General features: G+C 47.4%; 1 protein-coding gene across 10 annotated transcripts in view; it reads right to left on the bottom strand.

Moving 5' to 3' along the window:
- The window catches only part of CLIP1 (CAP-Gly domain containing linker protein 1), a 79,248-nt gene that overhangs the window by 38,688 nt on the left and 26,803 nt on the right, over window positions 1-13,757 (bottom strand). For 3 of the 10 annotated variants that reach the window (XM_087705486.1, XM_087705488.1, XM_087705491.1), the window contains exons 7-12: window positions 10,838-11,035; window positions 9,557-9,660; window positions 8,650-8,710; window positions 6,029-6,064; window positions 3,291-3,395; window positions 607-1,551 (exon numbers count right to left, since the gene is read on the bottom strand). In XM_087705486.1, coding sequence (XP_087561612.1) covers window positions 607-1,551; window positions 3,291-3,395; window positions 6,029-6,064; window positions 8,650-8,710; window positions 9,557-9,660; window positions 10,838-11,035 — 1,449 coding nt within the window. Of the gene's footprint in view, window positions 1-606; window positions 1,552-3,290; window positions 3,396-6,028; window positions 6,065-8,649; window positions 8,711-9,556; window positions 9,661-10,837; window positions 11,036-13,061; window positions 13,077-13,757 lie in introns of all 10 variants that reach the window. The other 7 variants (XM_087705487.1, XM_087705485.1, XM_087705494.1 and 4 more) reach the window with 5 other exon arrangements.

Below are 13,757 nucleotides of genomic sequence, written 5' to 3'. Positions count from 1 at the left end.
CGCTTAGAGAGGGCTGAAAGCCCTAGGAAGCGGTATATAAGTCTAACTGCTATTGCTATTGCTATCTATCTATCTATCTATCTATCTATCTATCTATCTATCTATCTATCATCTATCATCTATCTATCTATCTATGGATTGTTGGGGGCGATATGCTGACTCTGTAAACCGCTTAGAGAGGGCTGAAAGCCCTAGGAAGCGGTATATAAGTCTAACTGCTATTGCTATTGCTATTGCTATTGCAATCTATCTGTCTGTCTGTCTGTCTGTCTGTCTGTCTATCTATCTATCTATCTATCTATCTATCTATCTATCTATCTATCTATCTATCGGATTGTTGGGGGCGATATGCTGACTCTGTAAACCGCTTAGAGAGGGCTGAAAGCCCTACGAAGCGGTATATAAGTCTAACTGCTATTGCTATTGCTATTTGGGGGGTGTGTGTCTATTAATTCGTTCAAAAACCTTGAAATAAGTTTTCAAACGTGTAAACAATAGAATTCCTCAACTCAACACAAATCAATGGAATGAATGGGGGGGGAAAAACAAAAACAAATGCCGAACATTAAAGCAAAATGAAACAAACATGGATGTTGGGGTACCAACCTGGCTACTTTCATTATTTCTGTCATTTTCTAAGCTCTGTATCTTTCTTAGGGCGGCCTCGTGTTCCTCGCCGAGTTTCTCCAACTCCAATTTACCTTCCGAAAGGGCCTTCTGAAGACCCTCCAGGCTCACGAGCTTTGCTTCAGCAGCTTTGATTTTGGCTTTCAAGCTATCCACGGCCTGGCTTTGCTCCACGCACTTCTCCTGGAGGCCTTCTAACTCCTTTACCTTTGTTTCGGATTCGTGCAGCTTGGTGAGCGTGTCCTCCATTTCTACCAGGTGCTGGTCTTCTGCGTTCTCCAGCTGTGTCTTGAGGGCTTCCAAGCTTCTCTCCTTCTCCTCGGTGGCCTCCAGAAGCTTCGTCTTCAGGGCTTCGATCTCCTTCGCGAAAACCGACCGCTCGGCCTCCTGCTTCATCTTCCAGCTGGACGCTTCGTTCTGGTGGTGCTCCCTCAACTTCTCCACCTCCACTTTCAGCTCCGCAAACTCCTCCGCCTGAACCCCGGCTCCTTGGCTGAAAGAGGTCTTCAGGTCCTCCATCGCTTGCTGATGAGAAGCAACGGCAGATTCCAACTTGGATTTCCACAATTCGATCGCCTCCAAGTTCTCTTTGCGGGCTGTGTCCAGTTTGGCTTTCAAGGAATGGTTCTCCTTCGCCATCTTTTCGTTGGAGGACAACAGGGTTTTGATTTCCTTCTGGAAGGACTCCTCCGTGACCCCAAGTTTGTCCCGCAAGGACTTCTTCTCCACCTCGTGTTCCTTGTTCAACGAGGCCATCTTCTCTTGCAGGGTGCTGATTTCCTGTAGGAGCGAGAGGGACGTGTCCACGTTGCTGGTCACTTTACTGGACTCCAATCTTGACTGCAGGTCAGCGACTTCCTTCTCCCGCAGTACCAGATCTCGTTCCAGTTCCATGATTCGAGATTTCTCAGACACGGTGGCGACCTGGAAAAAAAACAGCATTTCAAAAAAAAGAGGAGAAGACATTATAAAAGGATGCATTCACAGGTATTCTAAATACTTCGGTACTAACACGACACCTTCAGTTCTTCGAAAGAGACCGGATAATCTACGTTTCCCTATTTTTAGGATGCTGTTAGTGGAATCCCACAGATTATTATAAAATAACAACTTTCAACTGAGGCAAAATGTATTTTGCTTCTTGATTAAAGCAGACATCCTCTTGTGCATTCAGAAGTAAATCTTAATTCCAAGAAAAAAGTCAATCAGCGGAAATTTGGGATAAGAGGGCTGTTAGATCTAAAGATCTAAAGCTTACAGCTGCAGTTGGCACATGATTACAGGTTTGTAGAACACCTTTAAAGGTAAAAGTTCCCCACGCACATATGTGCTGGTCGTTCCCAACTCTAGGGGGTGGTGCTTATCTCTGTGTCAAAGCCGAAGAGCCAGCGCTGTCCGACGACGCCTCCGTGGTCATGTGGCCGGCATGACTCAACCCTGAAAGCGCACGGAACGCTGTTCCCTTCCCACCAAAGGTGGTTCCTATTTTTCTACTTGCATTTTTTACCTGCTTTCGAACTGCTAGGTTGGCAGAACGGGAGCTCACTCCGTTATGCGGCGCTAGGGGTTCGAACCGCCAAACAGCCGGCCTCTCTGATCGACAAGCTCAGCATCTTAGCCACTGAGCCACCGTATCCCTATAGAACACCTTTAAGGGTTCCTTAAAAAGTGAAACTCTTAACAATGTGTTAGTTCCACTATTGTAGAAAATTGGGAGTTTCAACCCGTTCCGTGAACAATTACCCACCAAAGCTTTCTTCACACGACTCAGAAGACGGAATAAGAAAGTCGGAAGGGACCATGGAGGTCTTCTGCTCCAACCCCCTGCTTAGGCAGGAGACCTTCCATCGTTTCAGCCAAATGGTTGTCCAGCCCCTTTTGGAAGACTTCCAGACCTTCAACCAGGAAGCTAAGATGGTCTTCACCATATAGATGAAGGAACAACTGAATGTCCATCAGCTCCTGAAAACTGGTTACCTCTTGAGGTTCTGGCATCTCTTGGGCTTCTTTTACATTTATGATTCCTTGCTCCCTTCTGTGAAATCATTTTACTGGGACTTCAAAATAGCCTGAAAGCTAGTCCACAAAGAGGGATTTTAAGTTTAGCAAGGCTGAACGTTGAGAGACACGGCAAAAATCGACTCGAAGCAACGTAAGAGAACATTCGTAGCTCAGGATTGAAGGGCGGGGTCTTTGGGGACCTCTGATGGACCCCTCAAGAAGCAGGGTTTCCAAAATACAACCGGCCACTGGTTCACCGACAAATGCGCGCCCGACAAAAGCGCGCCCGCCGAAACCGCGGCGAGAAAACCGTGAGTTCTAAATCGCGCCGACGAATGAGCGCAGAAGCGCGCCGACAACAGCGCGCTCTAACCCTAACCCTGAACCTAACCCTGAACCTAACCCTGAACCTAACGCTTACCTTAACTTAAATCGCGCTTCTGTCGGCGCGCCGTTGTGGGTGCGTTGGTGACGTCGCGGTTTTCCGCGCCGCGGTTTCGTCGGCGCGCTTTTGTCGTGCGCGCATTTGTCGGGTCACGCGGGCCACTTAGCTCCAACGTCACAAACCTTCCCCACGGAAAACCCTTCACATTGTTTTCACACAGACACGCTCTCACGCCACATCGAGGCCCCCTTGATTGAGACATAGAGAAGTCCATTACCCTAGTGTCTTCTAACTCCCTCTGGAGTTTGCCAGCTTTGGTCTTTTCAAAGAGAAGAGACTGTTCAAGCTCCTTAAGGCGGGCATGTTCCAGTTTGGTCTGCGTCTGTTAGTAAAAAAGGAAAAGGAAGAGAACACAACAGTGCCACCATCACATGCCAGCATGAGAAGAAAGAGGAGCGACATGCAGGAGGTGCCAGCGGCTGACTTCTACCAGTGAGGAGCAGCAGAAGATGGAAGGGGTGGATGGAAGAAGAAGGGAGAGAGTGACAAAAAAAGAAAGAAAAAAAATGAACCAGGCGAAAGATGGACTAAGGTGGGACTCGGGGCCGACAGGCCGAGAGTCAAAGGGTGGATTTATGGAGGGACACAACACACAATCAAAAAGCGACAAAACCATGCAGCCAAAAGTTACTGATCGGCGTGACGTTTCATCAGCGCAAATTAGGAAGAGTTAATGCTCTTGTCAGTCACGGTTGATGCTCCCGGTGGCCTCTCCCTAGAAGACGACTCGTTTTACCAGGGGTGGGGTGGTGGGGGGGCCAGGAAGAGACTCTTTGATTATGTTGGGAGGAGGAGAACCTTCGGGGGAAGGTGAAGAGGGGCTTTTTCTGGGCACGGGGAACATTTTGAGAGAAGACCCTGCAGGATCAGAGCTCTTTATGAAGAGGGTGATCAAACCCTCTCGCCGAAGGTCTCCAAGGAGAAGGTGGCAAGCCAGATGTTGGGGATGACATGGCTCTTGAGTGTTGAACCAGGAGTTAAGACTAGGTGGTCCCAACATGAGCCCAGATGATGCTCTGGCAGGTTCCCTCAGGCCAACCTCATTGGATGAAAAGAGCTCAACTATAAGGAGCAGATCCTTCTCAAAAGCTTTCCTAGATGTTTCTCGGCGAGGTTTTCAGATTTCACAGGAGGGACAATTGAAAGGAAGCCCAACTAATGGGGGGCAATTAGGGTTAAAGGTCTTCAAAATCAACGGGGAACCAGAGGAATCTCTCTCTTCTACGCTGTAGGTCATTACGATGGCCCTTGAAATACATCCTTCCCCAATCCTTGAGAATAAGATCTTTGAACATTGTCAAACAGGTTGGGGATGATAAAGGGAGCAACACAGGTGACACCCCAAATTTAATTGGCCCTTCAACCTTCTACTCCAGAAGCACGCTAGATGGGTTGAAGAAGGGGAGACCAGCCTATGCAAAGGTCGATATCCTATTTTGGCTAACAAGCCCTGGAGAAGATAGAGAACGTGGTGGTCTCCAGACAGCATGGATTAGTTTATGGATTAGGAATTACAGGAGTTGTAATCCAGGAGAACTGGAGATCCTACTCGATGAGACCTTGCTCCAATCAATGAAGAACTTCACAGGTGTTCGTGGCCTTCAGTCGTCTTCAAACCTAGGGTTTGTTTTTTTTTAGGTGTCACAAGACCCTCATTTTCTCCCAAGAGTTGGCAAATCGATTAAAACGGGAGGATCGGAGAAGTGGACTGTTCTGGGGTTGTTGTTTTTTTGCAAATGCTCAATTCAATCAATACTCAAAAGCAAAGGGTTTCAACCGGGATGGGGTACGTACACCCTGCTTAGAAAAGAAATTTGGGTGCAGGAAGAAAGCATTCGCGAAAAAAGGGAAACGGAAAAGGATGTGGCATGCAGATTTCACTCAGCGACGCCGCTGCCTTGATTTAAGAAGAGCCAAAATCATCATCACCACCGTCATCACCATCGCAATACTTCGCTGTGCAATCAGAACTCACAAGGCCAGAAGTGCCAGCTTGAGGATTTGATTCTGCACCGGGGAGAGGGGTGGGTGGGAAGAAGCAGGCAGGACCCTCCAGAGATCATGGAAATGAGGCTGACGTGTTTTTTTGTGTGTGTAGGAAAAGGCTCTAAAACGTCCTTCAGTTCTTCCTAGGAGTCACACTACACACACGTGCAACGCACAATACGGGGGATGTATGAAATAAAAACATCCTGAAGATCTTTCACAAAATAATTGGAAAGCAAAGCTATGGGGACCGGTGGGGGTGGGGTGGGGGGGGGAATGAAGAAAGCTAATGGTTTCTTCCATCCTGATTTCTTATAGCAATATAGCAATAACAGTAGACTTATATACCGCTTCATAGGCCTTTCAGGCCTCTCTAAGCGGTTTACAGAGTCAGCATATTGCCCCCAACAATCCGGGTCCTCATTTCACCCACCTCGGAAGGATGGAAGGCTGAGTCAACCTTGAGCCGGTGAGATTTGAACCACTGAACTGCTGATCTAGCAGTCAGCCTGCAGTGCTGCATTTAACCACTGCGCCACCTTGGCTCCTAGCTCCATTTCTCACTTTCTCTTATTAATTTTGGGAATGAAGCCCGAGGAAATCACCCACTTGGCTAATCAACCCATTCAAGATTTCGGAGCAAATCTCTGCGGCGAAGTTTCTTACGAGATGCTTGCAAAGTTTTAAGCACGAAAGGAGGACGCCGTGCTAAGTTTAGAAGGTTTGTATAAAAAGCTTTTAGGAATCCCGCTTCCCTGTTCTCAACTTCCCACTTCTGGTCAAGGGTCCTACGTGTTTTAAAAGCCGCGAGGGTTCTTCCAATTCCATGCAGCCACAGAGGGGAGCGAATGTCCCCCGAGACCAATCTGCGTTGTTAGTGGTTAAAAAAAAGCACCAATCGGCAAAATGCTTTATGGGGAAAGAATCGGGGTGGGGGGTAAAGAGTGGGAGAAGGAAAAGTCCTCTTACATTTTTTTCAGGTTCTTCAGAAATGTCTCTCTTTGGCTATCAGCAAAAATTAAGACAACATGAGTTCAGAGGAACATTCAACGTGACGGTTCGAAAACACAAGTTTTGTTTTAAAAAAAGGAAGCAAACCCACCCCCGTGAGTTGAGATAGGAGAAATTTACAATCATGCCTGCAACCCATCGTTGGACTTCCAAGTCTGCCACACTTTCTACTTGTTTACTTTCTACTGCGGGGAAAACGGGAGTGGGGGGGGGGAATTATACAGAGACTAGGCGATATGTAGCCATAACAACATTCTTCTCAGAAACTCAAGGTCATCTCTTGTCTCTGCACCTGGCTGGAACTGGAGGGGGTTGGAATCTGTGGCAGGGGAAGACCGGGCCATGTGATGAACTTGTGGGTCTTGGGGCAGGATCATGGATGCTATTTGGAACCCTGACATCTACACGGCTAGCAGCTCTCAATCAAACGCAAATTATTGGTAGGTTGCAGTGCTCAGGTGTGTTCCAGAAAGGGTGGCGATACAGCACCTGCCGTGTTTTTTGTCTCCTTGTGGCCGCAGAGTGCCTGTGAGTGTGATGGTGTTGTGGCCCGCCAGCAGCCAGAGGAGCTGGCAACAGATTTGGAGAGTGAGGAGGGTTGGGGAGGAACCTGGGCCAGTCCTGGAGTCTGGGGAAGGCTCTGAGGAGGGCTCTGTGTCGGAGGCAGAGAGGGGGACAGAGCCGTATGCCAGTTATCAGCTGGCTTCGGAGTCAGACAGCAGTGATGCAGAAGAACATCTGGAGCCTGTTCCCAGTCTGCGAAGGCAAGAACCATTAAGGAAACAAGAGTCGACTCGGGAGTGAGGCTGGGAGATGCTTGGCCCCTGGTACAGCTTGGGAGTAAGGCCACAGGTGGACGGTGAATGGCCGCTCTCAAAGGATGTAAGAGGGGAGCGAAAGGGGAGTGGAGTTTGCAGGAGAATAATTAGTTCCTTCCTGCACTCTTGCCAAATATTGCGGCGTCTGAAAGATATCAGCCTGGCCGCTCTCCAAGGGTGGTAATTGTGAACTATCTTGAAAGACCGTAGGAGGGGAAAGAGTTTGCTGGAGAGGAATTCATGTAAATGAAATAAAAGGGGTTTATCGGGACGAGGGCTTCGTACTGTTGGGGAAAACCTAGGTCAGAATGGATGGGCAGGGCAAGCAGTGTGACCTGTGGTCAAGTCATTGTGTGAAGTGACCAGAATGTGCAAGTTTGGAAGTAGTATGTAGGCCTCAGATCTTCTCACGGAGCTAATTTCTGAAACTTCTCAACGGTCTTAATGGGCATCCATGTTCCACAAGGCATGGCGAGTTCTTTGTGGTCAAGGGGAAAAGATCGAGCAATTCTGACGTTCACGAACCAGCTGTCTTAGGGATACAGAGGGCTGGAGCACAGGTTGCCCCTCCCTCAGCGACAGGCAACTCGGTTGTTAAGCCATGCCGTCGCTAAATGAAACCATGACTGTGCTTAGGATCTGACTTCACAGGCCTGCGAGGAGGAAGTTGCTTTTTCATCACCATCCTGGCTGCAAACAGTCACTAAACAGGACACTGGCTAAATCAGGGCATTCCTGTAGGCATTGTATTTCAAACTAATCATAACAGTAATAACAATATACAGTTTTTTTTCTGTTTACAGATCACAGGCATCCCACACACAGACACAAAACAGACAAAAGAACCAGAAGCTGAAAATGAGCATTCCTTGAAAAAAAAATCCAGATAAAATGGATGGTCGGAGAACATAAAAAGTAGCAGAACTAAAGATGATATTATTAATATATGAAATATTAACTCTTCCAGCCTCCTGAGTTCAGCCTGGATTATCTGCAGCTCAAGCATGTCAGTTTCCAACTTTCGCATGAGACACGAGGTTAGGGGAGGGGGAAAAGCATTTACTGAACATCTTAAAAAAGAGTTTCGTTTCTGAAAATCAAGCATCAAACGTGCCACAAAGCAGGCAGAAACAGGACGTGTGGCTTTAGCGTGCAAAACCAGCAGGGCTTCCCTGCCGAAGACCAGTTTGCAAAGGGTTGTGTAGGCGAAAGAAGGCTGGGAACACAGTTCAGACGTTCGCGTAGCCACCTGACTGCTTTAAACCTTTGCGTTCTTGGAAAAACTTCCCAAAGAAGGAAAAGGTGATAATTGAGCATCAAATCTTAGCTCTGGCTGGGGGGTGGCTTCTCAGCCCTCATTTTAGAATTACTGATCTTCAGGTCTTCGCTTCGGCAGAGACGAAAGCGAACCGCTGCGAGTTTTTAAAGCTTTGGCGCCAATTTCCAGGGGCGGTGTTTTTTAACGAGCGGTTTTCATTAGGGGTTTTGGGGGAAGGCATCCAAGAAAGGTTATCGAGAGACACGGGAGCGAAACACAAGAATGAAGAGTGTTACTTACTCACAGCGGAGACAAAAAGAATTAGAAAGAAAAATCAAGTCAAATGCGAGAACACTCAGCTAGCAAAAATTAAGCCGCATCCGGGGTCCTTTCAGACGTGATAAAGCAGCCACCTCTTTTCTCTAATCTCTTGGTAGCTCGCTACGGTATAAATGATTCCTTTTTCCGTGCAGCCGGTTTAAGAGAATCGGAGACATGTTTACCTCCAAATCGCCTTTAGTAATAGATTCTTCTTCCACCCGGAACTGGAGATCCTCAACCTTCCTGTGGACAATTTAAAAAAAAAAAAAACAACAACAAGATTATTTCTCCTATTCTGGGGAGAATTAAGAATTAAGCATCCCAGCGGAATAATTCTGATATTATTATTATTTTTTCGAGAAGAGATTCGAGGTCTTGTAAGATTCAAACCAGACGCCTACGGATAAGTTACCGTTTCTCTGCCCCCTTTGTGGAAAACGGTTGTTAATTCTACCTGGATTGTGTTATAAGATCCACGTAGAAGATTAAAAAAAAAAAAACGGTTCCACCACAAAACCGCGTTCGACTAAAGCGCGCTCGACGAAACCGCGTAGCTGACGTCATCACAGCGCGACGAAAAAAGCACGCTGTAAACGCTAAAGCTAAAATTAACCCCTAAACCTAACCCCCCTAAACCTAATCCTAAACCTAACCTTTAACCTAACCCTAAACCTAACAGTAACCCTTAACCTAACGCTAAACCTAATCCTAACCCTTAACCTAACCCTAAATCTAACCCTTACCTTAACTTGAATCGGCTTGCTTTCAAAGCGCTATTTAAAGCGCCCTTTTTTTCTCCGCGGTCGCTGTTGTCGCCCTGCTGATGACGTCAGCGACGTGGTTTAATCGGGCGCGCTTTAGTGGAGCGCGGTTTTGTCGTGCCACGAAAAAAACAGCAGCTGCGTGATCTCTTTTGATCCCCCACGGTCTTATAGACAGAGGATTGAATGCATGGAGACAATTCACTGCTGATTTTCCCCAGAATCCCCTCCCCAGCCATTCCTGGATTATAATTCTAGCGTAGAAAAGTACGTCGCCTGTGCAGATTTTTTCCAATTTTGGGGGCGGGCTTGTTTGTATCTGTTTTACCTCTTCTCCTCCTCCAACTGGTTCAGCAATTCCACTTTTTCTCTATCAGCTGCTTCCACCAAGACTCGCAGCTGGTCCATCTTGGCCTCCATTTCCAGTATTCGCTGAGGAACAGAAATGCAGAGGTGTGAAAAATGCCTCTTTGGCTACGGTGGACGAGCTGCTTCCCAAACCAACCCGAGGAATTTGGTCCTCCTGAGGCCTAGCCTTCGTTTCCCCCAAATCCTACGTCCCTTTTGACCCGAAATTTAACTAAAATCTGGCAACTTTTCAGAGCTCGTGGAGTGGAGAGAAAGGACGAGCAATTAATTTGGCAAACGGACTTCCCAAACGTTTGCTAAAAGGATGAAATCTCTCAGGGTAAAACAGTCTTGGTGATTTTGGAATTGTTTCACTCCCTTAATCTTTTGCGCAGAAAAGATTTCATACGGAAAAGTGGTGCCAGTAAACGCTCGGCTCCATCCAGCCACCCTGACCCTACTACCCCAAATTAAAAGAATTACAAGGTCGTAAAAAAAAAAGGGGGGGGGCTCTTTTGTACAGAAGAGAGATCTGATCGTCTCCATCTGCCAGCTGAGCTTGGGAAATTCCCAGCTAGCCGGGAAGGAGGAGTCAAGCGGGGAACTAGCCTAGAGTCTTTTTATTTTATTTTTATTTTTTTAAGTTTTTTTATTTTATCAATTTCATATATACATTCACAATTATATAATCTCATAACTGTTATTAATAATATGTATTTATAACAATTTTTCCCTACTGTTGACAATATACTTGAAGATTGCTTTTTTATCATCCCATAGATCCATCTTATCTTACAACGGTCCTACTTCTTCTTCCCTCCCTCCCTCTTTCCTTCCCTCGTTTCTTCTCTCCTACTCCCCTTCCTTCCCTCCCTCCTTCCCTCCTTCTCTCCTTCCTTCCCTCCCTCCCTCCTTCCTTCCTTTCTTTTCTCCTTCTCTCCTTCCTTCCCCCCTTCCTTCTCCTACGTTCCCTCCTTCCTTCCCTTTCTTCTCTCCTTCCTACCTTCCCTCCTTTCTTCTCTCCTTCCCTCCTTCCTTCCCTCCTTGCTTCCCTCCCTCCTTCCTACCCCCTTCTTCTTGAGCCTTGAGTCTTTATGCAGCCACAAGGGACATTAAGCCTGATCCTTCTTAACTCCCACTAGAGCTTATCTGTTTGTTCCCAAGGGAAGATTCTTGTCCTAGGGGCAGAAGGCAATAAAGTTGCAGGTTTTGACTTGCCAGAGTGGCTCCGAACAGGCTAACCCCCCCCCCCTCAGCTCACCTGATCGTGCCCATCCCGTGCCAAGGCGAGCTCCTGCTCTACCTCCCCAACGTGGCTGGTGGCCTTGGCCACTTCCGCCCTCTCCATATCCCGTTCCGCCAGGAGCTGTTCGATGTGCTGCTGCTTCTCCTTCAGTGCCTCCTGCAGGGCGGTAGTGCCCGAGATCTTCCGGGCGTACCGAGAGGACGTCTCTGTCAACTACAAGAACGAGAGAGGGATTTTGAACAGCCCAGCCAGTGCTGGAATGGTCCAAAAAGACACACCGGTGTTGCGAACACCACCGGCGTCTCGAGTTTTGGATTGAATCGGTGCAGCTTTGCAGGTGTTCGCCAAGGTTCCACCACAAATGCGCGAAGGACAAAAGCGCGTCTGACTAAACCGCGGTGACAAAACTGCGCCGACAAATGAGCGCTGAAGCGCGTCGACAACAGCGCGCCGACAGAAGCGCGCTGTAACCTAACCCTCAACCTAACCCTCAACCTAACCCTAAACCTAACCTTAACTTAAATCGTGCTTCTGTCGGCGCGCTGTTGTCGGTGCGCTTTTGACATCGCGGTTTTAGCGCCGCGGTTTTGTCGGCACGCTTTTGACGTTCACGCTTTTGTCGGGTCACGGCTGGCCAGCAGATCTGCCCAGGTAGGACCAAATATTCAGCAGGGAAATAAAGAATATTTGTATTTTAGGATTGAAATGAAGGGGTCTTTGTTTCTCTCTGAGCTTGGTGGTTCTCTTGTAGATGCTTCATCACTCAACTAGGTCACAGCTTCAGTGCCACTGTCCTAGCACTGATGATGCTAACTAGCTGGGCCATGAAACGTCTTTTTCCTGACCTAATCTTCCCCCAAAAGTACGAAGCAGATTCCTGGCCCCCCGACAAATCCCCTTTTATTAAAATGAATGTGAATTCCTCTCCTTCACCTTCAGGAAAAGGCCTGGCAAACAATCTTTTCAAAGGTGTATTTATGATCACAGACCTTATCTAGCTTGGTGTGAACTTCGGGGCATAAGCTGTAGAACAATCCCATATTATTATACAAAGTGGAGAATTACCGTATGTTTCGGTAAATTGTTTTGCACTCTGCAGAACTCCCAAAAACGGCCTGTTTTTTGTGAAAACGGGCTGTATTTTTGTCCAAAAAAAAGGGCATGCATAGCCTTTAGGAGGCTTATAGACTACTCCTGGGGGCTGGGGAGGGGCAAAAATGAGCAAAAACCAGCCTGTTTTTCGCAAAAACGGGCTCGTTTTTTTTGTCAATAAAAAGGGTATGAATAGCCTTTAGGAGCCTTATAGAGTGCTCCTGGAGGCTGGGGGGGGGGGGGCAAAAACAAGCAAAAAACGGTCCATTTTTCGCTCATTTTTGTCCTCCCCAGCCCCCGGGAGCACTCTGGAAGCCTCTTAAAGGCTATACATGGCCATTTTTGCAAAGGGTTAGGGGTTAGGGGTTTCGGGAGGTCAAAAATGCTGTATTCAGTGTATAAGACGCACCGAGATTTTCACCCCGTTTTTTGAGGGGGAAAGGTGCGTTTTATACTCCGAAAAATACGGTATGCGTTACGGTAAGTAGTGGCTAAAGAAGATTGGCCATCAGCTGTCCCCAAACGGAGCTTTTTCAAGAGGCAACTGGGTTTTCTTATCTTCCCTTGAAGATGTTTCGCTTCTCATCCAAGAAGCTTCTTCGGCTCTGCCACTTCAGCTCCACACACCATCAGCTGTGTGTTTCTCAACCGGGGCCTTTTTTAAGAGGCACGGACTTCCGCTCCCAGAATTCCCCACGGCTGGGGAATCCCGCGTCAGGGTAACGATTGACCCAGCTGCTATGATGATGTAATGCTAGGAATGAGTCAGCAAGGTTTTTGGGCTGATATCACTTTAAGAGCCTATAATAAGAAGAGGCCCTGTTGGGGGTGTATCCCTCTGTGTGTGCTGTAATTGCTGTTTGTTTGAGGTCTGACTAAAGTAGATGTATGTATATATTCTTTGTCGATAAAAACCACTATTTAAATACAAACCTCTGTTTTGATTGTATTTGCTCCTGGGCTGCCTCACATACTCACACTGTGCGCACTCTGACATCCTGGGAGTTCAAGTCCGTGCCTCTTAAAATCCGTGAAACACCGAGCTAACCGAATGTGCACCCCCCCCCCCATTTTAGGAAAAACCTAACTTTGCTTCCGTGCTACGTACTTCCACCCTCCTAGTAGTCAAGAAAGGAAGGGAACATACCTGCATAGCGAGACTCTTAATGCAGCATTCGGGAGAATAGGAAACAGAAGAGTTCAAAGAGAAACAGAGGGTAGCTGGCCTCAACCCTAAGCGGAAGGAGCCTAGAGCAGATTAGCCGGTTAAGCTGCTTAAGCATTCTCTGGCCAGGGTTTTCTCGCTAGACATAAAAACCATCCTTCGGTTAAACCCAAGAATTTGCTCTCTTATCCGAGCCGCAACCTGGGATCACATGCAGCAAACACCACGGGGGCCTTGCCAAATTTGGCAGAAGAAGCTAGCCACCCCCGGCTTGCAAATTCCCAATTCTAAGCCCTCACTCGATGGGGTAGCGCTGCAAATTTTCCTGCAGGTGATTCAAGATTCGGCCATTTAAGTATTAATATATGGTGAGTACAAAGTTAATAAAAGGTACAATTTGCCAAGGCGACCAGGGGATTCTCAGATACGTTTGTGGTTCGCGACTCAAGAGAGTAAAGAAAGAGGCTCTCTTTTGGTGTAAGGCATTCCTCCCGTTTAGATAATACAGGAAATCCTCGACTTACGACAGTTTGTTTTTAGTGACCTCTCAAAGTTACAACGGCACTGGAACAAGTCACTTACGACCGTTTCCCCATACTTATGTCCGCGGCAGCGTTCCCTGAAGCCACGTGGTCAAAATTTGGACCCTTGGCAGCCGACTCGTATTTATGACGGCCC

Source organism: Thamnophis sirtalis, unplaced genomic scaffold, assembly GCF_051295495.1.
Source record: "Thamnophis sirtalis isolate CommonGarterSnake01/CBP01778 unplaced genomic scaffold, rThaSir2_p1.2 scaffold_2, whole genome shotgun sequence".
Taxonomy (NCBI): domain Eukaryota; kingdom Metazoa; phylum Chordata; class Lepidosauria; order Squamata; family Natricidae; genus Thamnophis; species Thamnophis sirtalis.
This window is presented reverse-complemented; position numbering and strand designations above follow the sequence as displayed.